At 45.6% G+C, this 27,445-nt stretch overlaps 1 protein-coding gene across 2 annotated transcripts; it reads right to left on the bottom strand.

Annotated features, from left to right (window-relative positions):
* Positions 1-666: 666 nt before the first annotated feature.
* Positions 667-23,955, bottom strand: CDC25A (cell division cycle 25A). 2 transcript variants are annotated; one of them, XM_034759696.1, is made up of 16 exons: positions 23,654-23,955; positions 19,632-19,717; positions 19,248-19,296; positions 18,117-18,155; positions 17,893-17,929; positions 17,353-17,451; positions 14,163-14,282; positions 11,808-11,945; positions 10,413-10,487; positions 8,488-8,640; positions 8,003-8,092; positions 7,339-7,401; positions 7,143-7,241; positions 6,135-6,265; positions 5,678-5,789; positions 667-3,415 (listed from the first exon to the last, which is right to left on the bottom strand). In XM_034759696.1, exons 1-16 carry the CDS (start codon positions 23,824-23,826, stop codon positions 3,275-3,277), a joined length of 1,605 nt encoding a protein of 534 aa, XP_034615587.1. In that variant the 5' UTR covers positions 23,827-23,955; the 3' UTR covers positions 667-3,274. The 2 variants fall into 2 exon arrangements, with proteins under 2 accessions (XP_034615587.1, XP_034615585.1); XM_034759694.1 differs by having other exon boundaries at positions 17,353-17,454; positions 23,654-23,954.
* Positions 23,956-27,445: the final 3,490 nt, after the last annotated feature.

Raw genomic sequence — 27,445 nt, 5'->3', positions numbered from 1 at the left:
TTAGGAGCAAATAAGCCTGCTGCCTTTAAAGTTAGTAGATAGGATTGAATACATACAGGAAGCAGATCTAGTGAGTAAGATGGAGACATTTTTAGTCATTTTGCAGCAGAACCGTTCGAAGTTACACTGGAAGCATTCTGTGAAGTGAAAGGGATTTGGGAAAATTAGAAAGCAATTTCACAATACAATGAGCGTAGTCTGCTTTAAACTCAGGCTTGTGCTGTTTTCAGCGTGGTATGAGGATGCTGTTCCACATCTTATTTCATAGTATATATTATTCGTATTATTTCTGCACCAGTCATGGACCAGGACCCATTGTGTAGGTGTGGTACAAACCCAGAACAAAGAGATGGTCCTCAACACAAAGAGCTTACAATACCAATATATCTGAGGAGACAGAGGGATACAGTCCAGCAGAGGAGTACAAGAAACAATGAGACAAGGTTGGTGCTGTGACCTCAGCACACCAGCAGCCTGACCATTAAGTCTTTTGTAGGCTTCATGGCAGAGGAGTTTTAAGGAGAGATTTGGAGGAGGATAATGAGTTGGTTTTGCAGATGTTTATAGGGAGCTTCTCCCAAGTGTGAAAGGCAGCATGGGAATTGTCCACACTACACCACACTGCTCAAGGATAGTAATGATGGAACTACATTGGAAACAAACAGCTTGGATTTTAGGTAGTTTATTCCCTCAGCCTGCAAGAGTCTATTACAGATGCAGGCTGTTTTAGTACAGATCCTGTTTAGGACTATGTACATCGTACAACTTCCCTCCCACCCACACAAAATCCTCAAACCAGGGTACGTACAAAAGAACAAGGTCAGGTATAAAACAAGGTTTTGTATTTCCACCCCCCGAACAAGGTTACATGGAACTCCAATTCAAACCGAACACTGCCACTAATTAACAGTGTGGTACAGCAGTGTTAAACAGCAATACTCAGCACACATTTAATATCCTGAATACCAGGAAGTTGGGGGTATTCTCAATACAATCGTAAAGCCACAGTTTGCTATAATGGTTATTGTTACACAAGAAACCAAAGGTGAATGACCCCTTTCAAATGGGGGGAAAAAAAAACACATTATGTTACTCAAACAGTCTCCCACCTGCTTTTTTTGGATGTGACTTGCAGCTTCACAGTTGTTACATACATGACATTTGTTTGCTATGCTGCACTGGAGGGATGTGTGCGTCAGGTTTACTACCCAGATATGTTGCTAAGTTGCCAGCTTTGAGTACATACCAATCACCTGCATACAGTGAAGGTAATCATGTACCAGAAGGTAGCTTTAGACAAATGGATTACTGATTGGATTTCATAACAGCTTTCCCCTTCCCAGATTTAATACTGACACATAATTCAGAAAGTTTAGATTTAAGTCATTTCACTGGGCTTCTTACAGAAATTCTTAATACAAAATACCATGCAAGGATGTGGAATACAACTTCCCTCCTGTTTTTTGATTATAAGTTTGGTAAATCACCAGCACTGATTTAACACTTATTAATTCACCCATAAGAGACTTAACTTAAAAAAAAAAAATGTTATGTAATCTTTTTGAAACTTAAAGAAATAAAACTTGAATAGACCTTAGGAAATGGGAAACTTAAAAACAAAATAAAACGCCACAAAACCTTCCCCACCCTATACTTTGATGTAAATACCATTTTTAGAACGTTGACCTGAAGGCCACAAGTCAAGCCATCTGAAGCACTTTTGGATTTCTACTAAGGTAAAAATAAGGGTCTTTGAGAATCGATGGAAAGTAAGGCTGCTTTCCCACACATACAGAGCTGGTTTCACTGATATGTTGGCACATGGGGAAGCAGAGCCATTGGCAAACCAGGCATACTATAGTCTTGCTGTGCTCAAAGCGAGAGCCAGATCACATGCTAAGTCATTAGACAGCTTTAGCATTTGCTAGACATGCTTTACATGTTGCCAAAGAAGCAACTGGAACAGGTTTAACATTGGCCCAATCTCTTGCCATGGGATCCTCAGACTGCTTTGGGTAGCTAATTTCTAGGATTTAGCGGTTTATTTTACTGGAGAACACAAAGCTGGCCTTTGAAAGTTTTTCCTTTTACCAGCATCAACTATCTACTAATGGTGAAAACTCATTGGCTGTAGGCTCCTCTCTTGCTTTGTCCTCCCAACAAACCAGTTGTAAACATCCGAAGTAAAAAATCCATAGCTGCTGAAGCAGTTTTAGCACAGCTGCACAGTGGGAGGTGGCTGAAGTTTCACTGAGAAGCAAATCAACTTGCAAATGACAGGATCAGCATGATTCCACATAGCCAGGTTCTCTTCCAGCTGTAAACCATGATCATTCCTAGAACTGAAAGAAGCAACATGCTGCTCCATCACTGCTCAATTTGGCAACGCTAAATACATAATCAGGTTTGCCACCTGGCATTTCAGAGTTCACCAGAAGCAACCTGTTCTCTGGCTTACAGGAACTGGCAGTAATTCTGCCCGCTTTGAAATGGTGGTTTCTTCAGATTTAATGAAACAGCTAAGGAGAAGTTCCTGAAGTTAAAATATAAAATAAAGCAACCTAGGTCACAGAATAAATTAAAAGAACATGATCTCTGCACAACAAGCAGTTTCCCGTTATACTGTCAGTAGGCTTCCTGTAGGTGTTGCATTTTCGTTGTGTGAAAAACCTCAGAGAAGCACCACTCCCCGTCCCACTTCACTATAGTGCGTTACACTGCCAACAACAACCAATCAGAACTGCAGTTGAAAGGAAAGACTTGAGAACCCCATGGTAGGTTGCCTGTTAGCAGAAATGAGGTCTCAGTGCAATCCAGATGACTCACCTGCAGTGGTATTAGCTTCATTCAACTGTACTTAAATAATAAAATAAGGCAAATTTTTAAAACAGGCACTAAAATAATCTCACCATTAACACTTACATGGCACATGCCAGCTCAAGCCACCCCACCTACAGTAGGCTGTTGGATAGCTGTTTCCACGTATGCCATAGAGGAGAATCCATTTCCATGAACCATATTGAGGACGGCATACAGAAAAGTCATCCTTGCAGTCCGCAGGCAGATCATTAGGTCCACATGAGCAGCATGGGGAATACAAGTGTTCCATATTGTTTCTCTTATCACTTCCAGCAAGACTGGCAAGAATGCGAAGTTGTCCATGGAGTGAGCTGGTGCATGATAATCATGACCAAGGAACAGATACACTCTTCTCCCCTCCCACTTCAGTTTTCCTACATGGTGAGCAGTCTCCTGCTGCCCACCGATACAGCCCTTAGAGTTTCTTCAGGCGACTGTACAGTTCCCTTTTGCTCTTCTCACCCGCCCATGTTCTACTTTTTGTGCGGAACCTTTTCAAGTCTTCCTTAAAGTCCTCATGGTGCATGGGGCGGTAGCTCTGGGGTTCACAATAGTTCTGGGAAAGAAAAGCTGGTTTTACTTCAATTTGTCATTGCTTTGTGTACAAATGACATTCCTATCTGAACCCTGTCTGACCCCAGGCACCAAGCTCATGCTTACAACCATCCATACAACTACCCAACCATCCTATCATTGAGGCATCTAGATCCAGGCCCCAAATTGCAATTTAACCACTGGTTAAGTTGGTTTAAGCCAACATTCACAAACTGAACTCACTCAGCTCTGCTTGACGTCTCCCTCCTAAAGACAGCTCTCTCAAAACAGCGGTGACAACCTTATATTTACATCCTTCTCATCCCAAAGCCTCCTACCAAGAAACATTCTTCCCATTAATGAAACCAACAGAACACAGCAATACTCACAGCCATTTAGAAAAGAGAAAGTGTCCATCCTGAGAGTGTAGGGGGAACATAGGGAGGTAGAGTCTAGTTACTCTATCTGGAATTTGGCTAGCACATCAGTAAAAAGAAATGGGTTTATTTGCAATAGAAAGGCTAGGAAGTGGGGGAGAGGAGCACTTTTGTTTGTTTGGTAAAACTCTCCTTGCCTATGCTGGAATAGTATGGAGAGCTAACTGGAGAACTAGTAGAATAAGTACATGGCACCAAGGAAGTGGAACCTGATTGAGATGGAAAACAATTTTTATTCAAACTTTTAAATGCACTAAGGCAGAAAAAGCTGTAAGATTTAATATCACCCTTCAAATTAAGGGCTGAGCATACATGGAAGAGCCCCAGCAAAGACCAGATTTGACATTCCTGATATTTCGAAGGTAAAAACAAGCTGAGAATCTATGGGAAAAAACTCAGGCTTTTGTTCGTCATACAGCATCAGACAATGACAAACCCCACGTTTCTCCTTTGTTCTTGCTTTCATGAAGAATGCCATAGATTTTAGTAACTACAAAAGGTCAATTTTATACCTCATCCAAGAGACATTGGTGAGCACTAGGAGTGACAATGGGTAGCTCTGAGGTGTGGAGAGGGTTTAGACAAGAGCCTTGGTGATGCATGGCTAGAAAGGGTTGAACATCCTGCAAAATAAATAACCCTCAAAAGACATTTGGGGAGATAATGTTTGTGTTTTTGAGTATTTATATATGTCTGAGTAGGGTCGACAATGTAATCAACAGTCCCTGTCTATGCTGTATTCTGATATCATTTAAATGAATTGTAAAAACGGAATATCTCGGTATTCATCTCTCGTTGAAATGTACTGTGAATGGGGGAGGAACAAGCAAATGGCCTTATGTTAATTTGTATAGCTAAGTATATGGACCTCCTTCAAAGTCATCCTAATTACCTTTTGTTCCCTGAGGAATTCCAACTTGTCAAAAGACATGAAATTGACTAAAAGATCGTTGGGTCCTATTCTGTCATCTCAGATCTGCTTAAGCTTCATTGGGGGACGTTTGAGTTGCAAAACTGAGGTCCCAGTTATGCTGGTATGCCCTGAATATGAGATTTGGACATTGGACTACGACCTACGAACTAAATTCTAAAGGAACTGTTTGCAACTACAAAGCTCACCTTCTCTGCTATGAATCTAAACCTCAATGGATTGAACTCATGTCTGTATGTATATTGATCTTGTAACCATACTGTCTCTCTCGTTCTTTAATAAATTTTAGTTTAGTTAATAAGAATTGGCTGTAGCGTGTATTTGGGTAAGATCTGAAACATTCATTAACCTGGAAGGTAATGTGTCCAATCCTTTGGGATTGGTAGAACCTTTTCTTTTATATGGTGAAATCAGATTTTCAGAAATCATCATATTTTATCTGGGTACCTGGATGGAGGCTGAGGCTGGATCACTTTAAGGGAACTGTGTTGTTTGGACTTCTGAGTAACCAGTAAGGTAATAAAGAAGCTGTTTTATGCTGGCTTGGTGAATTTAAGTATTGGAATATCCACCAGCTTTTGGGGGTTTGGCTGCCCCATTCTTTTCAGTTCACCCTAACTGAGTGACCACAGCTGGCCCCCACTGGGACCCTGGTCACAGCCTTTATTACAAAAACTCCTCAAATGGCAAGTTAATCATAGCAATCAATCTAGTCTTGTAGCACAGCAAGACTACTATGTAGTAAAGAGCAAGAAGAATGAAGTATAGTGCAGTGAGTTACTCATCTGTTCAGAAGCACAGTTTAAGCCCTATAGCTGAATTTAGCTGGAGAGAGAGGCATTTGTTCAATGTTATCCCTGTTGTGAAGAGTGAAAACAGAAGGGCAATAAGCAGTTCATAAATGAGCGATCCTTACTCGGCATCTTAAGAAGAAGTCCTTATAGCCCCCCTTTAGCACATAGAGCTCTGGGTAATGCAGGTTGGGATACTCGTTCCCCAGTCTGTCTCTCTCTCTCACAAACCGGCACCTGTAATAGGGACAGAGGTTAAAACCTACAAACCTGAGTTTAGAAAGGAAGTTATATTTGTGCAAACCACATTCTTAACCTATGCCTCCCATTACTCAAAGAACAGAGTACAGCAACCAGCCACCATCTGTTAGGAACACATGCTGTACTGTCGACAGATTCTGAAAACTAGTTGTCTTTCAGAAATGACAGAGCCAGCGCCTACTACAGTAAATTGCATAAGTGGTTGACATGCTGCTATCTAAAGTCTTAAACCATCTTCAAAAGCTTAACTAGTAACTGTGTAACAAGCACAGCTGTTGGACTCTGATCCCAGTATGGGTAGGAATATGCTCAGATACTCACATTCGGGGACCCCGCTCTGAGGAGAACTCACAGTGGAATACTATTATTACTCGTTTGTTCTCTGATGGCATGATAGGTTTCTTCAGCAGGAAATCTGCCACATCCTCTTCCATGTGGAGGTTTACAGCACCCTGGGAAGGCAGAGTTGCAACTGAGCATACAGCACAAGTTAGGAGGGGAGATGTAACAAAGCCACTTCTATCCTCTTGTTGAGCACAGTTAGCTTTCCTATCCTTTGGCAACAGAAAGCTGTTTACACCCCTTGGAGAGCAGCTCTCTGCTGGAACAGCTCCCATTCTTGTGCAGTCACCCAAGTGACCACAACATCAGTAGGATTTAGGATTTAGCCTTCCACCTCAAAGCACAGTGCTCTGGTTAAACTGCTTTTCAGAACTAGCCAGCTTACTCAAGCAGCACTGTTCAAAATAACTGCTCACATTTCAAAGCTTGTGTAAGAGAATAAGGCCATTTCTTCTACAGCTAGAATATTAACATTTAGTTAAAGTAAATAATGTCAGATTAAGCTATGGAAGTTTTTAATATCTGTTTCCATAGAGACATTAGGTATCCTAACATTCTGATTTTTTGACAGAGAAACAAGTATACGGTCAGTCCTCTACAATTGCCCTACACCTCCCATTAAAGCAAACCCTGCTTCTGGCCAAGGAGAGCTGAGTGTTCCTCCCTTCGGAGGGAAAGCTAATCCAGAGATCACGAAGAGTGAGCGCAGCACCAAACAGTTTGTACAGCACAACATGGTCCCAATTGTGTTTGGGGACTTTGGGCCGGGCTGTAATAGAATTTTAAATATAAGATTAAATATAAACTCAGACACCATCTCCTTAACCCAAAGAAAAAAAGAAGCCCTAAACTGCCAGCCTACCCTTGGATTTGCTCATGAATAGCTAAGAATGAGCATCTTTAAGATACTTCCCAGAGCTCCCTGATTTGCCCAAAGGGTAGCCATACATCAGACACCTATACATTTCTCCTGCAGGGTCACTGTACCTTGATATGGCCTCCCTCATATTCATATGGATATCTGCAGTCAATTATCACACACTCCTTAATGAAGCTTGCAAACTTCCCAGTCAGCACAGATACAATCTACACAGAAAAAGAAGATTTCAGGACTTTATCTTATGTGCTACATGGGTTTGCTTCTTTGTACGAAGCAATTTCTTATTGCCACTGGGATACATACCATTTCTGGGTCGATATATTTTAAATCTTGATGCTTCCCATCTACAGTGTGGAAAAGGTAATCCTAAAAAATAAAACAGAAGGCTAATTCAGACTGAGGAAATCCCATTTATGACAGTGCAAACCATACATCTCAGTCACAGAATGTCTGGTTATTGATTTTATGGCACCCACTAGTATAACTAGACAATTCAGAGATCAGTAGAGGCACCTGCCCATCATTTATTTTATTAATAATTTGGCATATGCAATCTGGTCAAGCCAAGCCATAGTGTTCTTAACAATATTCAAGGCACGGAGACTTCCAGGAAGTTGAGTCATTTTGCAGTCCTCCACAATGCGTGTCATGGTTTGTGGCTGCCCACACTGACATAGTAGCTTGTCTCTAAAACTCCACCCACAAGACCTTACAATCTAAAGAGACAGAGCGAAAATGGATGCAATTTAACAGTTTATAGAGAGTTAGAGGATTATGAATAATTGTGGGAAAGGATTCAGAATACCTCACACGGGTGAGGAGTTAATTAGTAAATTATTGTTAAAGCACTTTAGTGCTTAGCATTTATAAAGCACTCAAACATGCACTGTTGGAGCAAGAGAGAACCTGACTTGGGTTAGTTTGACACACAAAGATGCTATTTAAAAAAAAAAAAAATCAGTGTTACCTTTGAGAAGTCGCCAATAAGATTCCTTTGGTCATTGTCCAAAATGCTCTCAATCTCTGAGGATGACTGAGTCCTAATTAGTTTCAGACTCTACAGGAACAACAGTTAGAGGTGACTGCTTAGTAACAATGGCCTATTATCCTTTCTCACAGAGAATCAATGCACTTCACAGAGTAGACATGAACATCAATTGGTGTATATCTATATCTATCTATATCTATATATATATATCATAGAATACCTAAATCCTGGCCTGCCACACCCTCACATTTATTTTCACAATGGAAGACCTGAGCTCAAGCCCACCTAACCCATCCCCTAACATCATGCATTAAGAGACTACAGCTTGTCAGAGGAACAGTTATCTACCTGGAAGAGCATTGTTCTCTTGAACATCCTTGTTTTAATTTATAAAAATTGGATACCTATCCTCACAAAATAAAACTGATTAGACAAGGATTAATATTAGCTATTAAGCCACCAACCGTTGCTTCTTCAGAAGGTGTTCCAGGCACATTTTTCCTCCTTTTGCTGTTTCCTGGAGAGGTCTCTTCTTGGGACCTTTCCATTCTTTTCAGGGCAGTCCTAGCCACACCGTTGGGCAGAGATGGTGATCCAAACAATCTGCACCGTTTAATCTGGAAAAAATCAGAACAATTAGACACTCTCCCCAGCCAAGAAGGATGAGGTTAAAATCTAGATCAGTCTCAAACTTAAAAGTTTCCTGCAAACATGTTTATATAAGATTTCATTAGAGCACAAGCGGGTGTTGGCTTGCCACAGCAAAGTAGCGGAGACATAATTTGGTGCCACGGCCAGCTGACCTCTTTTAACTTCAATACTAGGCCGTATATTTAGTTGCCATGCAAGAAACCCGGGTCCTAATCAGTGTTCCCTCTAATTTTTTTTAATTTTTCATGTGCAGAATGAATTTTGTTATGTGCACCAATATGGAGGTGATGTGTGACACATGACCTTCATATTGGTGTACGCAACAAAATTCATGTGGTGGGGATGGGGCCGAGGGGTTTGGAGTGAGGAAGGGGGCTGGGGGGGGGGGCAGGTTGGGGCTCAGGGGTGTGAAGGCTCCGGATGGGGGTGCGGGCTCTGGGGTGGGGCTGAAGGGCTTGGGCAGAGGGTTGGAGTGTGTGGAGGGTGCGGGCTCTGGTTGGGGGTGCAGGAGGGTGCTTCGGGGCCACAGGATAGGTGCCCCACCCCTGGCAGGACTGGTCTCAGCCAGGGCTGAGTTGGGGATGGGAGAGGGGCACTCAGGCCGTGGCAGGTCTGGGCCAGGGGTGTTTGGGCCACCCCTCCCCCAGCAGGCCCAGGGCTGAGTTGGGGGTGGGGGAGGGGCACCCCCATAGGCGCCAACTCTCTGGGTACTCCAGGGCTGGCGCACCCACAGAGAAAAGTTAGTGGGTGCTATACATAAGCATCCGCTGGCAGCCTAGCTCCCCCTGCCCCCCAGCATCTCTCATCTGCTGGTGGCCCTGCTGACAAATTCCTCCCCTCCCGCCCACCGCGAACAGCTGTTTCGCGGCATGTAGGAAGGGAGGGGGAGGAGCAGGGATAGGGCACACTTGAGGTAGGGAAGAGAAGGGACGCGGATAGGGACTCAGGGAGGGGGAAGGTTGTTGAGCACTCCCAGCTAAAGGGGAAGTCAGTGCCTATGGGTGCCTCTCCCCTGGCAGGTTGGGGCCTGGGAGAGTGTCTCCCCCCCCTGCACCCTGTCCCAACTGGGCGGGTTCCCTGAGCACCCACGCAGCATTTAATAGGCTGCTGCGTGGCCATGCAGTTTATAGGGATCTTAGGTCCTAATGTTGGTCTCTTGCTATGCAGGTTTACTGAGTTTAGGAACACTACAAGAGAAGCATGCTCTGGCCTTAGGGTGAGGAAGTGTTTTATAGCTTGACAGAAAATCCTCTGGCAGATTAAAGAACTGAGTTGATGGACTGCGAAGGGAATCCAGACTTCAGCCTTAAAAGATGGTGTCTGGAGGCATTACAGATGGGTGTATGCAGAATGGGCTGGAGAGATATTTATAAGATTCTGTTTAGGATGAAAACTTTGGACGTCTCTCTCAAATCGCTGAAGGAAAAACCTTAATACAGTTAAATCCTATAGACACAGTCCAACTGTTTCCAAATGCTACAGAGACAGAACCCTCTAGTCATTCGGCAGGCTAAGGTTAAGAGCAAACATCCCGAGAGGTGCAGGCTCAATGGCGCAATTATGGTCACTTGCCCCAAAGGCAGTTTTCGAAAGCCATATTAGCAAATTTATGCCTTGAGTGTACGAGGGATGCCAACTAAGAGTAATGATTTAATCAGTTTTTAATACGGAATTTCAATGGTGTTCATGGCCCTTTGAAAGAGATGCAAGTTTCATTACATTGGGATGGGACACTTACGTGGTTGTCTGCTTTTCTCATGACCAGTGGAGCAGTCCAAAGGCTTGCCACACCAGATGGCATCTCTTCATCGTTCTGAGGAAGGAGAAAGTTACCTCAGTTCTATCACATTTCAGGAGAACCACATTTCATCATGGACAGTGGCTACACAACATGTCTAAGGCTTTTGCACAGCTCAAGCAGGCATTTAAATTTAATGCAGGGGGCACAACAGTTCTTTGGGATTACTTAGTTCCCACAGCAGTGAATCAGTACCATTTATCTGGTAATTCTTAGATTAACAGGAACTCCACTCTAATGAAGACTAGGATACAGGAAAGGCAGAGTCTTAAAGCTGTTGTGAGGGAAGTTACAGCAGTTGATTCGTTTAACAAAAAATCCATTTATGATTTTTAAAATGTTACATTACAACTTCAAGAGTCTCCTGCTCTCATGCATTGAAATGGGAACAGAATCCTGTTTAAGCAAAAGATTGCAAAGAAGAAGGTACATCCAATTTTGGGCTTAGCAGTCATGACTCCATTCCTGGAAATATGGCTTCTCCCTTAAATACCCCACTGTAGACAGATGTTTTCCTTCCCACTATTTCCTGGGCATTCCCCAGTAAATTGCAATGTGAGTATTTTATCAACAAAGGAACAGCAGCAAATTGTCTCCATTTAACTGCTACCGTCTGCTGGCGAGGAACTGACGTGACAAGGTCTATAGTCTACCGTTAGAAGCACAAGCATAACATTTCTGTAATTCTGTGCAAGGCAGCAAGAGGTGGGAAAGACTATAGCTATGTCTACACTAGCACTTTTGTCACTAAAACTTTTGTCAGTCGGGGTGTGAAAAAAACCACCCCCGACGGACATAGTTTCACTGACAAAAGCACCCGCATGGACAGTGCTATGTCAGCCGACATAACCACCACCACTTTGGGGTGGTTTAATGATGCCGGTGGGAGAGCTCTCGCTCATCGGCACAGAGCGGCTACATGGGAACCCTTACAGTGGTACAGCTGCAGCGGTACAGCTGTGAGGTCTGTAGTGTAGACATGGCCTACAGCATTAAGTCTTCTTGGAGGATCATCTGCAATTACCAACTTTTTGCCACTTGTGATGAAAGAATTCTATAACTCGATCTATCTTAGTTAGAGTAGTTGCTCAACATAGATGTTCACCCTGGACAAATGCCATTAACAGATTGTTGATGGCCCTACAAGGCTTAACTAGAATTTACACTACTATGGTCATTTAAAAACCTGCATCAAGAGTCTGCACTCAGGACATTATATATACACACACACATCGCTTCTCATCTGCAGATTCTTTACTTCTAAATAAGTGTTCAACACAGACACAGGAATGCTGTCCCCCGCAAGCGTAAATCAATCACTCCCCTTTCACATACCTTCAAGTCCTCCCCATCCAATATATCTAGAAATCCATCATCTTCTTCCTCAGTGTCAGGGGAAGTTAAAGATGACTGCTGCATGAAAGCAGGCCTATAGTTTTCCAAATCACCTTCAGGGGCTTCACCACTGGGAAACTGGAAAAAAAAAAAAAAAAAAAAAAAAAAAAAGACATTTTGGTTTAATGGCAGCCTCCACCCAGCCCTTTATTCTGGGGATTGTGAGAGACACTGACCGGCCAGCAGGTCAGAGCCATAGGCCAATTCACTTGTGTGTGAATAGCAAAGAAATGTTAAGTGTACTAGTATGCACAGACCAATGCACTGATGTGTTAATAGGTATTGTTTTCACCTGTTGATTGCTATCACATTACATTATGTATATCCCTGTACTTAATTAACCATAGATCAAAAGTGTGTTAGTATTAAGAGGAGAATTTACTGGATGTGTAAACTTCATGAAAACTAAAGAAGGATTGTTATGTGCCATTACATTAGAATTTATATAGCGTATATCCCAGTAATTAAGTTTATCCATCAAATGCGATTGGAGCTTTGGAAATATAAATGAAGAAGTTTGCTAACTTCAAAGCATGGGTGATTGTGTTCGACAATGGAAATTCACAGACTCAGTATGCATTTAGTCAACAAAGGAGAAGCCCACACTGTGAATGAAAACACTTGCCAGATGGCTTTCCGTGGAAAGGAGCTATAAGAATGGATCCAGGGAACAAGACTGTCTCTGAACTATTTGGACAATCACAGGGAAGCGTTCCAAGATGCAAGACAGAGATCCCCAAAGTTATTCTGGGTAACCTTGAGACACTTATGGAAAACTAGCAGATTACTACATCTCTATCATCATTTTGGACTTACAAACTTAGTCTCACCAGTTAACGTATTTTACCTGCTTTAATCTCTCAATAACTCATTTCTTTTTCTTAGCTAATGAATCTTTAGTTAGTTTACTAGAGAAACTGGCTGCCAGCATTGTCTTTGGTGTGAGATCGAGAGTATCCATTGACCTGGGGTAAGTGACTGACCTTTTGGGGTTGTGAGGAACCTGATGTGGTGTGATTTTTGGTTTTAATAACCTTTTATCACTAAGATCAGTTTGTCTGGGTGGCAAACAGGCTGAAAGGTCTAAGGGGACAGTCTGTAGCTCCATGGTAACACTGGTATAGTGATCCAGGAGTGCACTTTTGTTACTGTCTTGGTGAAATCTAATTATAGAATATATCACCAGTTTGGGTGTCTTTCCTATTTTCTGACCTGAGATTGGCACTCACAATTGTGAGCCACTCCAGACAACGTGACACTATGGTCTCCCTTCTAGATGACTAGGAACACTGGTTCTAGCAGCTAAGGCAGTGCCATTCCTTTAAATGGATTTACAGGAGGCATTCACATGGTCATCCCACCTATTCATCAACTGATTTAGTTGGGGATTGGTCCTGCTTTGAGCCGGGGTTGGACTAGATGACCTCCTGAGGTCCCTTCCAACCCTGATATTCTATGATTCTATGAACTGGCTTAGGCAGCTCCAAACCTGGCTCTGGCACTGTTATTTGGCCAGCAAAATAGTGAAAAACTTCATGGCTAGTTTTTCATTACGGGATAATCCTGCATTCTTGAAAACTGTACAATCCAGCGTGTTTGCAAAGGGAAGCTCAGTTCCAGGATGGTGCAGAGAGGGGATGTCTAAGTAACAGGAGGTTACCATAAGTCTCCAGGTTTTGTGCACGCAGTCAGGAGAGGTATTCAGAAAGAAGAGGGATCACCATACTTAAGTAGGAGATGAAAACTAGAGTCCCCAATTCCCTGCTTATATATAGTGGTCTTGGCCCCTTTCCTGGATGCCCTGGCCAAGCAACAGAACTGGACATAGAATAGTACTTCATCCCTATATTATAGATGCAATTTTCAATTTTATTCTTTTAATGCATCTAAATTTCAACATGTCTGCTTCACTGCAGAACCAGCAACAAAATAAAAAGATTCATCCAATCCATGCTTTGTTAGACATCCATGCTCACTTTACTTATTGCAGTTTAGCTCAAGTTTCGTGAAGGACTATAGTCAATAACTACTAGTGGTGTCATGGTAACACCCCTAGTTGATTTCCCATTTTCAGGGTAGAATGAGATTTTTTCCAGCTTTAAAGCCTGAAAGCTGGGTGGGCTTTTTTCCAGCTCAGTGTGTTATCAATAAAGATGCAGAATATAGTTGGTGCTTCTTCCCTCTCCAACCCCCAGAGCATCATGTCTCAGGACCACCACTTGAGTGTGCTTTTCCTCCTAGACCCAAGCAAGCCTAAGGCAAAGGGTTAGCTGCCAAGGACAGCCTGATACATACCATCCGAGCTGGGGCAGAGTTCTGTCTTTGCCCAAAAACATCTTTTCCATCTTCAAGGGAACGGATACGCAGACAACTACGAGAAGCAGGCCTGGTTGGCTTCTTAAACTCAAAGGACTCCTTAATGAAAGGGAGCAAGACAAACATTTTATCAAACCAACGAAGCTTAGAGGTTGAAGTGCCCATTGCATAGAGATATTTTACAGCCCATCCCTCTTGAACTCAGCTCCCTGCAGTCCAAGGGAATAAGTAAATCTTTCAGGATATGTGCATTTCCAAAGGAAAGTTGTTATAATAGTGATTAATATAGGAGAATTAGACTCACTTCCTCTAAGTATCCTCTACAGTCAACTATCAGCCCTGCATCTATCAATTTTTCCAGCAAGAGTCCTGTCTAATCATTTCATAGGCAGCCAGATCTGTGCCTAAATCACTAGAATGAACGTGCTGTTGTGTGACAAGCTGCACCCTCCTCCCATTACTCCTAAGAATGACAGATGCTTCTGCAGAAATCTGAGCCCTTGTAAGATTTCTTCACTGATTGAATTCACAGCCAGTTGGTCTATAATGGAGTTGGATTCAACAGCCCCCAGACAAGTTCCTTAAAGATTTACTCATTCAGTTTAATGAAATCACAGATGTTTACAGTTTGATAATTACAACCTGATAGGGCAATTGTCTGGAGAGCCAGTAAGGGAAAGCCTTGAAAGTTAGAGGGATGACAAGGTAGTAGGTTTGGATTCTAGATCCTCAGTGAAGGTAGGATGCCCTAATTAGGTTAGGGCCCATCCCCCACAGATTAGTTTTGAGATAGTGACATCCCTAACAAAGAGCTGAAGTGATCCTAGAACAATCCTCCATTTTAATAGGGCACAAGAATTAGGGAGCATCCATCTCCCCTTCCCAGTTACCTTCACATCTACCCTCCTCCTACCCTCCTCCTATCCCCACCCCCACAACCTGTCCCCTCACATGCCACCACTCTTACCCTCACACCCACCTCCCTCCTCTTGATGTCTGCTGAATACCCATTCCATCTCTAAAAACATTTGTGAAGCAAAGCTTGTCCCTTCCACCAATAGAAGTTAATCCAACATCATATTGCCGCACCCACCTTGTCTCCCTAACCAGGTCTCAGTCATTCACAATCTCTTCATCTCTCTCCCCCTCCAGCTTCTGGCTCTCCCAGAACCATGCTGCCTCTGTAGCTGCGCTCTTACAGAGGGCTCTTCCCTTACCCAACCATTACAGATCAGACCCTGGTGAGGATGGGGCTTCTCTCCAGTTACGGCCACTTCCACTACCTCCCTCCTCTGATTTCAACATCACTGTATCTGGTTCTTCTCCCCCTATGTTACTGTCATTTACCACCCATCCAACTCCTCCCCATCAGCCTTCCTCTCCAATTTCAACTTCTGGCTCGCTTCCTCTCTTCTATCTACCACACTCATTCTTGGTGACTTCAGCTTCCATGCTGATAACCCATCTGACCCTCTAGCTGCACAATCCCTCACCTACAGCTCTTTATTCAACCTGGAGCCCTGGTTCAACTCTCTCACTCACCAAAAGGGCCATTCACTTGACTTGGTCTTCAAGAGGCACTACCCTCTGTTGCTGAGTTCCCTCTCTTCGATCATCACCTGATCTCTTTCAGCACCACCCATCAGCCCGTGCCCTCTCACACGGCCTTTCCGTGACTTCCAGTCTATCAGCATTGATGATTTCTAATCTGCTCTCAGCCCCCTTCTCTTTGTAAGATTGTTGTCCCTCACCCCCATCAGAAGAGCTCACCTCCAATATCTGTTTCCTACACTCCTGCTCTCATGTTGTGGAAAGTCTTCAGCAGTCTTGAAATCTTGTCCCCTCTTGGCTTCCATGACTGTCCACTCCTAGTTTTCCTCCTACCTCTCTAATTATGTCTTCAGCGCATCATTCAGGGGAGCCTTCTCATCCACCTTCCAATTTTTGTGGCTCTAGAGTGCTCTGTCTTTGGTTCCCTTTTCTTCTCCCCCTACATCTTATCACTGGGTAATCTCATCCACAAATTCAAATACCATCTTTATGCTGATGGCTCAGATCTACCTCTCTGCTCCAGCCCAGTCTCCTTTTGTCCAAGTTCAACATGGCTAAACGAGAGCTCTTCCCCCAACTGCCTTCTCAATAACTGTGCATGACAACACCATCCTGCCTGTCGCTCATGCCTGTAACATGGGCAACATCTTTGACTTGGACCTCTCTAGAGTCTCACATCAAGGCTATGTCTAAGTCTTCCCAATTCTTTCTGCATAACTTCTCTAAGATATGGCCTTTCCTGTCCATCCAAACAGATAAAACTCTCATCCAGACTTGCACCTTCATTACTGAAATGTCCTTTTTTCTGGTTTTGACAAATAGTGTTTCCTGGCTCATATCCATTCACAATGCTTCTGCAAAGATAATTCTCCAACTTACAGCTTTGATCGTGTCACCCTTTCTCAATCCCTCTACTGGCTCCCTCTTCTCTATCATACGAAACATAAGCTACTTGTCTCCATGTTCAAGACCCTTCACAACCTAACCCCCACTCTATCATCTGTCATTCAGTATTAACAGATTGACTCCTGCCTCCAATCAGCCCATGTCAGCCTTCACTGCCCACTTGCTAATGCCTCATGCTTGGGTGCCCCCCAGCCCCTTAAACATCTACAAATCCACTGCAGTGTTTTCCTTAGAATCCCTTCCAAGAGCTCTTTGCCACAATGCCTAAAAACTTGACAATGGCTAGACTAGACCACTACCTATTGGGCTGACCAACACTGTCTAGCTGTCTCTTGTACTCCCAAGTCTTTCTGTTTGTATCACTCTGTCGTCTTTTGTCTTAGACTGTAAGTGCTTTATTCTGCATTTGTATAGTACCTAGCACAACGGGGCTCCTAGGCATTATGGCAATACAGAAAGTGGAAAGTCAGCTTTTGCACCAGATAAGTGCAAATTCTGCAAGACAAACCACGGAGAAGTTTAAGAATGCCACAGTTCACCAAAATAAGAAGAAAGGCCTTACCCACCACATAAACCACTCATTACAAACCTACTCCCCAAATAAGGAGTTATCCCTACGTTTCAAGACCCATACTACCACAAGTCACAGCTTCCTGGGTATAGCTTCCCATATTACACTACTTCAGAGATGTGTAGAGTGACTTAAACTTACATTCTCTTTGTTGTCATCTGGTTCAATCAGGTGAAAAACATCACAATCCAATGAATCTGAGTTGTTCCTCTTCAGAGCAGGACTAGACCCCAGAAGCTTCTGCTGCAAAAGTGAGAGGGTAAATCCTTCTCAATATCAACCAGATCCCCAAATTTTGGGCAACTGAGAGGCCATGCTGACAGCTTGCCAAGGATGTAAGGGCTGCAGTACCCAAACTGGCACAAACTATGTTAAAGACAAGGGCTGGCCGTGGACACACAGTCCCTGGAGACAACAGGTCCCGGCATGTAATACTTTCACATAAAGCTGGTGACAGGCTGCCTTGTAGAACATAACAGATTACACTTTGATCCATTTCAAGACTATAGCCTATGACTTTCTATTATCTTAATTTTAAGCAACACCAGATTCTTGCGACTGGAAGATTAATGAGTTTTGCTGGATATCTGCTGATAAAAAAGTGGGTAGATAAGTAGCATAACACTTAATACTGAAAACCTCTTTGCCAACTCCTGAAAGACCAAAATCCCCCTCACTTACCGGGAGGGAACGTATTCTTCTGATGGGTAACTGAATACTGCAATGAGAACACAGACAAAAATAGAATCAAATTTTACTCTAACATTTAAGCTGAAAAGCTATTAACAGTAACTGACAACACAACTCAGATTTTTCACTGCAAAACTGAATTAACTAGTAGCATAATTTAACAGACCAACAGATAACTAATTAAGAAGGGAAGTTAAAATTAAAATTGTACTCACTTAGTAAGTCTGCCAGATTCTATAACTCTTTTCTCAAAGCTGAAAAAAGGCAGACAAAGGGCATTAGTTACCTTTATTGCTAATTCATAACCCAATATTTTGAACTTAGTGTTGTTTAACTCAATGTCATGGAAGGTTTATTGCTGCTACTTGTCCCCAGGTTACAAACTTGCGCACCTTAGGCTATGTCTACACTACAGCTTATGCCAGCATAAATGATGTGTGAATAAAGCACCCCCCCGAGTGACATACATTATGCCGGCATAAGCGCCGGTGTGGACAGTGCTATTTCGATGGGAGAGCTTCTCCCACCAACAAAGCTTCTACTGCTTGAGGGGGTGTTTTTTTATGCGGGCGGGAAAACCCTCTCCCATCCGCATAGAGTGTCTTTACCACACGCGCTGCAGCACTGTATGTATAGACATGGCCTTAAGAACCATCTTGCTCTTTGTTTCCTAGAGACTTATTGTCTCAGCTGGGTTGGAGGACTAAACGCAGTTTCCCCAAGGAGACTAGCTAGTGTTTCCTAATTCAGGATAGTATTAACAGCAGATTAGCCTAAATGGAAACCGAGCTTCTCAGTGAGAAATGGGACAGGGTGTGCCCAAGGACCAAATGTGTTGCTGTGGCCCAAGGACCAAGTGTGTCCAGAACCCCATCATCTCCTTTACCTGCAAGGTAAAGACATAACTGATTGACCATAGGTGGCAAACTCAAAACAAGCAATTGCTGTTAGCCGTCAGTTAAGGTATATGTACAAGCAAATAGTATTGCTGAGTATCTAATGAAAACTATAAGTTACATGCAAGTTAGGTGCAGCCCTCAGACTCCTAAGCAAGTTGCCAATGTGATGCTCAGAGTCTAGGGTCCTCAGAAGTACATACTTTGGTCTGGGCAACACATTAACTTAGACATAAGACTTAAGTAGTCTGGGCCACATTCCGTTGTGATAGAAAATCTAAAATCTCAAGCTGCAATGTGCCAAGACATACACTTCAAGAAGGTTCAGTGAGAAGAGCCCATTTTACATGTACTAGCTGTGGAAATTTCAGATCAAGCCTCCCATTAGCCCACATTTAGCAGTTAATAGTATAATCTAAAATGCCAGAAGTTTAGCATATTTTTACATACGTTTCTTCAATATCTGAGTTCAGGGGATCAGGAAAATCCAAACAGTAGCCTGTGAAAGACAAAAAGGGTTTTTACTATTGAAAATATAAAGTACAGGGCACCGTTAGCGAGGAATCTTAGATCTTCTCCCCGCAAAAGGTTACAGTGACTTGCTCAGCAGGGCAACTTTTTGCCATGCAGAGAGAGTTATAGACCAGGTCCATAACTCATCCTCTACTGGAAGCCCCGGGGTGGGGGTGGGGGGATTAATTATTGTTGCAGAGAATTATGCAAGTACATAGTATTAGTTTTCTCTTAAACCTGAATATTGCTCTTTATAATACAAGGCAAGAGGATGTCAAGCTTTCTCATTCCTTAGTACTTATGTGTGGATGAAAAAGTAACCTGAATCGGTAGATTCTGACGAGTCTGTTCTTTGTAGATTGTTAGTGTTCCTCGTTCCGAGCATTTGCACAGAATTCTCATACCGACTGTAAAGATTAAGAAAATTAGTTATTTTACTGAATGTTTCAGACAGGATCCACCATAATAGATTTAAAATATAGAAATACACAGTAAATGAGCTCAAATTGGAATGGCTACTCTTGATCAGTTTATGTAGTGGACAATGCAAAAGGTGCCAGTTTAACAGTCCTGCAAATTGAAGTTTTGAGTAATCATAGCAGACACAGTACAGGTAGAAGCAATACAATACTCCTGGGGGAATTCTGCGTCATTGCACATACAAAGAATTCCTGTCCCCCGCAAATTTCTTTGATTCCCCCACAGATAAATGACTTCTGACGGGGAAGCAAAAGGAAGCCGCAAGAGCGGTCACGCGCCTCTCCCCGGCAGCGCAGGGAGGTTGGTTCGGGCACCTGGAACAGCCAGTAGATACCTAAATCACTGTCTGAGGGGGAGAGGTTATACAGTTGTGTGAGAGAGAGAGAGACACACTGTCCCTCTTGCTCGCAAGTGCAGCTTGCTTGGCATGGAGGGGCAGGGCTTCAGGGTGTTTCTGAGGAGGTAGACATGGGGCAGGCTCTGTCCCCTGAGGCAGAGCAGAATGTAGCTGCCTGCCTGTTTAGTGAATTGTTCCCATTCTTTTTGTGAATTCCCCCAGGAGCATAAAGAAGGTGTAAACATTTTAAGGTTCCTTTGCATTGCCAGAGTGGTGTAAAGGACAGTGCTTATAAATGCTTATGGTGCTTTAGTGATTAAAACTGATCTAAATTTTTGACTGAAAAACTTTCCTATCAGAATGTGCTCCATGAACGGTTTGCTGCTGACCTTTCTGGATATGTTCAGTAGCCAATATACACTGTGAGTCTGATTCCCCAGCCCTCACTTGCTCTTCAGTTGCCTATGATGTAACACTGAGCATATGGATGCATATATTTGTTGACTAATAACTAGCAATAAGGAGTCAAACCTAGTTACATTACTGTCAGGCAAGGGGGTTTGAGGATTTCCTCCAATGCTCCCCACTCCCATTCTCCATCCACTGTATTGTAGTTTAAGTAAATTACTGAAATAATTGAAACCAGAGCAATTATATTCAGTTATTTTGACAAATAAAATATGCAGAATTTTGTAACATTGTGCGCAGAATTTATAATTTTTGGTGCAGAATTCCCCCAGGAGTAATACAAATTTCAGCACACTCCTGCCAACGTCTCAACTTAATGATGTGGGCTGGATTTACACCAATGTCCTGAAAGCAATTAAAAGGATTAAAAAATCAGGCCTAAAATCATGATAAATATATTTGGGGTTCTTTGCCTTCTGGTTTCCATGTCATTCAGATACACTTGCATCAAGATTAAGCTTTTCTTTGCATATATCAGAGCTAGAAACTATCTTATTTACAATTAAAGTTGAGATTCTCTTCTAATTTCATGCCTCCAGGAGCTGGGGCTTTGAAATAAACCCCAAATATCTTAAAACTTGAAATAACGTTGTGATCATTGGCAACATTGCATGTGTAATGGAGTACTTATTGTATGGAATGAATTTATAGGTATTATGTGGTCTATCAAAGAGCCATGAAGAGGTAGAATAGCGGCAGACAACCCAACCCAAATAATCTCATGTTTAATTCCTTTGTTAGCTGGAAGAGAATTGTGGGAGAAAATAATTCATCCCTGTGCAGAGGGCCATCTAAAAACAACGTTATACACCCTCCCCCAATCAGGTTTTAAGTAGGTTTTAAATGCTGTGTTGGTCTTGTGCTGCCCTATGCACAGGGATGAATTTTGCTCATATTGTGTAATTATTGACTAGTGACTAAATCACTATTTTTGCAATATTATTGCCAATACCTAACTCTGGGATTGGGGTAGAATAGGCCAAACCAACATATTGTGCAGATTCATCCCTGGTAAAAACTTACACCAGGGATGTACTTGGCCCTTTATAATTAATTCACAGTCTTAGTTATTTCAGTGCAGAGAAGGCTAGAAATATTGAGACAGTAATGGAGGAGGACTTTGCATGGCATGGGTAAGAGGCTACATGGTGCGGGGTGGAGGAAGGGCTACAGGATGCGTTCAGAAGGCTTTGGGAAGTGAGAGGGTGTGGTATAATAGAATGCAGGGTTTGAGCAAAGAAGATTGAAAGTGGAATGCATGGAATTACCAGTGCAGGGGACTGCTGGTATTGTTTGAGGAAGTCAGGGCGGGGGCAGAAGGCTGCCGGGGTCAGAGAGCCTGGAGAATGGAAATAGGAGCCAAAGAGAATTGAGGGGCTACCAAGATGTGATCATGTGGGCTGTGTGAGGAGGAAGAGAAGGCTGTAGGGACCAGATGGAGCCACCAGGGCAAGATAGGGGTTGAATAGAGACGCAAGAGAGGCATATGGAGAAGGGTTACAGGGATCTGGGAGCCCAGTTACTAGTAGCAATGAGTGGGGAGCTGGGGTGAGGAGCTGCAAGGCTTGGGTCATGTGAGCTGTGTGGGGGCCGGGTCATGGGGGCCACATGTGTGGGGGAGGTGGCAGCCATTATAGAGAATATGGAGATCGTGTGGCACCATGTGTGTGCTGTGTGTTGAAAGAGTGCACCAAGGAGGCCAGTGCCAGGAAGCTATGGGGTGGCAGGGATGAGTTCAGGGGGAATACATATAGAAGTGGTCGGCACCAGGAGGATGTGAGGGTTGCATGGGTGGGGTAATGGGGGCTGGAGAGAAGCAACAGGGAGCCACAATGGTGGTTACATGGGCAGAGTAACAGGGGCCATATATTGGGGAGATGGGCAGACACCAGAAAGCCACCAGGATTCACAGGTGTTGCAGGGATTGGGGATATAGGGATGGGGTCATGAGAGCCATGTGTCAGGGAGGAGGGAGGCAAAAGGGGACTCTGGAGGATTGCAGGGGGGAGTCCGGGGAGCCACATACGGGGGAGGGGATAGGTAACAGGGGACTAGGGAGGCTGCAGGAGCAGAGTCATGGGGGAGGCACCGAGGGCGGGAGGGCTATAGGGGCTGCAGGGGTGAGGTTATAGGGGCCAAATAGAAGCAGTCACAGAGGGGCTCTGGGGGCTGCAGGGGTGGGGTCCTGGGAACCATATGTGGGGGAGGGGAACAAGCACCAGGGGGCTATAGAGGCTGCAGGGTGGGGTCCTGGGGCAGGCACCAAGGGGGCTATGGAGGCTGAAGGAGTGAGGTCATGGTGGCCATGTGGGCCAGGCACAAGAGGGGAGCCATGTGTGCACCAAGGGACTATGGAGGCTGCAGGGGTGGAGTCCTGGAAGCCATGTACAGAAGAGGGGGACAGAAGAGATGAGGTTATAGGGGCTGAGATCCTGGGGGCACACACGAGGCAGCTCTCGGGTGGGGTCCTGGGAGCCATGGCGAGGGTGGGGGGGGAAGAGCACGGGCACCAGATGAGCTATGGGGGCAGAAGGGGTGGGATCCTCAGGGGCAGGCACGAGGCAGCTCTGGGGTGGGGTCCTGGGAACTATGTGGGGGGAGGGGAGCTGAAGGGGTGAGGTTATGAGAGGCAAGCAGGAGGCAGCTCTGGGGTGGGGTCCTGGGAACCAAGTGGGGGGAGGGGAGCTGAAGGGGTGAGGTTCTGGGGGGCAGGCACAGGGCAGCTCTGGGGTGGGGTCCTGGGAACCATGTGGGGGGAGGGGAGCTGAAGAGGCGAGGTTCTGGGGGGCAGGCACGAGGCAGCTCTGGGGTGGGGTCCTGGGAGCCACGTGGGGGGGGGGGCTGAAGCGGTGGAGTCATGGGGGGCTGCATGGGGGAAGGAGGAAGGCACCGCCAGGGGGACTCTGGGGGTGGCAGGGGCGGGGGTCCTGGCACCAGGGGGCTCGGAGGGTTGCAGGGGATGGGTACGAGGGGAGCAGGCAGCCGGGGGCTATGGGGCGGGGGGAGGGGCAGCAGGGCCGGGAGGGAGGCGGGGGGGGGCTGGCACGGCCGGTCTCACCTGTAGCCAAGGCCCTGCAGCTGCTTCATGGTGAGGCTGAGGCCGGAGACCGGGGAGAGCTCGGCGGGGAACAGGGACTTCACCACGCCGGGCCCGGCGGCCGGGAGCTGCGGCAGGAGGAGGCGGCGGCGGTGGGAGCTCGGCGGGGCAGGGCTGGGGGGCCCGGGATCCATGAGGCCGGCGTGAGGCGGGAGCGGACCCGAGCGGCTCCTGCTGTCAGCGCGACCCCCACGCTCTGACCCTCCCCGTCACCCGTAGAGAACAAACGCTGCGCCACCAGCGCGCGCGCGCGCTCTCTCGCTCTTTGCATACACCCGAAGCTGGCGCCAAACTTGGGCCCACCAATCAGAAGCGCTCTCCCCGCGCCTCGGCCCGCCCACTTCTCTGAGCGACAGCAAATCCGGTGAGTGAAAGAGAGCGCTAGCTGCGTACGACCAATCACAAACAGACTCTTTTCCTTTCTCCCCCCCCACCACATTGAACGTCAGAGACACTGACCAGTAGAATGCGACCCTTCCCGGCAGACGGCCAATCACCAAGTCTCATCACTTTACCCTGCCCTAGTCTCTAAGTGAAACGCCAATAGAATGCTGAGCAATCAAACCAGGCTTCGGCTTTTCTCCGCCTACTCAGCAGTTCTGACCAATCGAATAGAAGAGTCGGCAAGAGGGACGACCAATTGACACCAGCCGAATCTTCTTTCTTCCCGCCCCCTGGATTGTTTGACAGGAGATTCGACTACTAGAATTGCAGATAGACCCGTTGGGCGCTGGCGGGTTTTTTCGTTGACACTCGTATATAAGGGGCGTGATCAAGGGGTTAGCAACCGCGCTCTGCGCGCCTGGCCCCGCTCCCTTGGCACTACAAGTTCCAGCATGCAACGCGCCAGCTTGAGCCGCTCGGCCGGTTGGCTCAAGGTGGAGGGTTGCATGCTGGGTCTTGTAGTCTCCAGTAACCTCACATCAGCACCTCAGTAGACGCCATCACTGAGGGCATCATTGGGAGGGGAATGGGGCTGCAAGAGGGGGTCATGGGGTATAACCACCAGAAGGCAATGGGGCTGCACAGGCATCACTTGGGAGCATAAGCTGAAAGCCATGGGGCTGCATAGGTATCACTGAGGCCATAACCTGGACCCCAGAACCTCTCTGTCTGGTGAGACTGCCCAGGGTGGGAAAGAACCAGCTTGACCCTCAGATCCCAGGTGGAGGTCACAGGCCCGGCAAGGACAAAGCAGATCTTTCACTTTGTAATCTGAGCACCTGTGACGCCGAAATCAACTAGGCACAAACAGGGAAACACCCCACCGCCCTGATGATGTTTTTTACAGGGCAACTTTTCTGACTGTTTTTGAGAGCAATGTTCCCAAATCTCATGATTTTAGCACAAGTGGTGCTGGAACAATTTTAATAGTGGGGGTTCTGAAGGCGGAAACCATGTATTTGGGTTGTTGTTATTACTACTTCAAGACAGGAAGTTGTAGCCTATAGGACTAACCTGCTTGCTTACATATATATATATATATATATATATATATATAGGGCTACCATACGTCTGGATTTCCCTGGACATGTCCAGCTTTTCGATCTATAAATAGCCGTCCGGGGGGGATTTCTAAAAATCTAAAAATGTCCGGGATTTCCCCCGGTCAGCTATAAATAGATCGAAAAGCGGCGGCAAAGTGCCACTCGGCAGCCAAAGCCCCTTTCCGGCTCCCCCCATCCCCTGCAGCCTTAGCACGCCGTCCAGCCCGGCAGCTGTCTTCTCCCTCCTCCCCTCCCCTGAACGCTCCGCCCCCTGCTCCTCCCCCTCCCCTGCTTCCCGCGAATCAGATGTTCGCGGGAAGCCTGAAAAGAAGCAGGGGCAGGCGGGCAGCAGCAGGTAAGCTGGGGCGAGGGGGGGACGGCATGAGGAGGAGGGCTCCGGGGAGGCGCGGTGCGGTGCGGCTCCCTCTGGCCCCGGCCGACCCCAGTGGCTCCGGCTCGGCTTGGGCCCCAGGGCACCGGCCGAGCGCACCGGCCCGGCCCAGCAGCGCCGGCCGAGCACCTCTGGCCCAGCCCCAGCAGTTCCGGCCCCGACCCCAGCGGCTCCGGCCCCGGCTCAGGCCCCAGGGCGGCGGCCCCGGTTCCAGCCGAGCACGCCAGTCCCGGCCCCAGTGGCTCCAGCCCAGCTCGGGCCCCAGGGGAGCGGCCCCAGTTCTGGCCAAGCGTGCCGGTGCCGGTGCCGGCCCCACACCCCACGACCCCTGGCCGGAGTGCAGCCCGATTCCTGGGCATTTGTTAAAGCCAGCCCTGGTCAGGGACAGGGAGTGGGGGGTTGGATGGGTCAGGAGTTCAGGGGGTCCTGTCAGGGGGTGGGGAGCAATTGGATAGGGCATGGGAGTCCCGGGGGTCTGTCTGGGGGCAGGGATGTGAATATGGGGTGGAAGTGTGGATAAAGGTCGGGGCAGTCAGGGGACAGTTAGGGTTCTAGGGGGGCAGTTATGGTGGGGGGTTCTCAGGAGGGGGCAGTCAGGGGACAAGAAGCAGGGACGCTTAGATAGGAGGTGGGGTCCCAGGGGGCAGTTAGTGGCAGGGGTCCCAGGAGGGGGCAGTCAGGGGACAAGGAGCAGGGGGGGTTGGGGGTTCTGAGGGGGGCAGTCAGGGGGTGGGAAGTGGGAGGGAGTGGATGGGGGTGGGGCGGGGCTAGAGTGGGGCTCCTCCCCCCATCCTCTTTTTTGATTGTGGAAATATGGTAACCCTAATATATATATATATATATATATATATATATATATATTAAGTATTTGGTTTATTGTAATAGGTTTATAGATTTATATTAAAGTAAGTTTGGCTGTAATGCAAGAGACCTACAGGCCATATCGTGTATGTTAAGCTAAGGCAAAGTGAGCAGATCTGTATTAAGACCTTTTACTCCGAAAGCAAAGTTGACCTATAGCTTGTTACCTAAATAGATGAGTGCCCACGCCTATGTCTATGACCTTTTATCTAGACCAATGGACAATGGAAAATGGCATGGGGGGGTTGTCCCACAGACTTAACAAGTACACCACAAGAGACTGATGTGCATACATACCTGTCATCAATACGCACATACATACTAGCCTATGGGGTAAGTGTACCCTAACATTTCTGTGGGTAAGGAATGAAATTTGGGCATAAGAGGAAGGAGGTCTGGCATTTGTCCTATAAAAGAGGTAACCCACTTCAATAGAGGATCTCCATTTTATCTCCATTTCTCCATTCTTACTTTACTTCATCTCCATTTCTCACTATCTCCGTTCTCACTTTACTCTATGCTCATTTACTTTCTCCACTCTAGCTACGATGACTGCTACTATTTGTAGGCTATACTTGTTCTTCTTAAACGTTAAGTTTCAAGGGAACTAGGCTAACCTCGGTTTTCCTAAGTTTTATTCTTAGTTTGTTTATTTGGTTTTGATTTAAGTTTAAGTTAGTCAAGTAAACCCTAGTCAGCTTTATAGCTCAGCATTTTCTAAGCACTGCATCTCTCACTCAAGAATTGAGAAACCTGAACCTCACAGCTGTTCCTGTGTCTCTTACCACCAGGTTAGCAAGGAAGGGTGTGAGTATGTTAACCAAAGCTTTGTTGCATGTAATATACTATATTATCATATGTATCTTTTGAATAGCAGTAATGCAATTGTAACTTTGTAACTCTGGGTATTTTACCATTTACTTACTATTATTAATTTTAATAAAAAGTCTTTAAGACTATATCTGTCTCAGTGTAAGGTTTCAGAGTAGCAACCGTGTTAGTCTGTATCCGCAA

This window comes from Trachemys scripta, chromosome 2 (genome assembly GCF_013100865.1).
Source record: "Trachemys scripta elegans isolate TJP31775 chromosome 2, CAS_Tse_1.0, whole genome shotgun sequence".
Taxonomy (NCBI): Eukaryota; Metazoa; Chordata; order Testudines; family Emydidae; genus Trachemys; species Trachemys scripta.
Note: the sequence above shows the minus strand (reverse complement) of the source record. Positions and strands in the feature narration are given on the sequence as shown.

Excerpts from the sequence above, each read along its gene's own strand:
- CDC25A (XM_034759694.1), bottom strand. The coding sequence starts at position 23,826 with ATGGATCCCGGGCCCCCCAGCCCTGCCCCGCCGAGCTCCCACCGCCGC. Across the intron at positions 19,297-19,631 it reads GTCAGAATCTACCGATTCAG|GCTACTGTTTGGATTTTCCT; the intron begins GTTACTTTTTCA and ends TGTCTTTCACAG. Across the intron at positions 17,455-17,892 it reads GAAGAATACGTTCCCTCCCG|CAGAAGCTTCTGGGGTCTAG; the intron begins GTAAGTGAGGGG and ends TCACTTTTGCAG.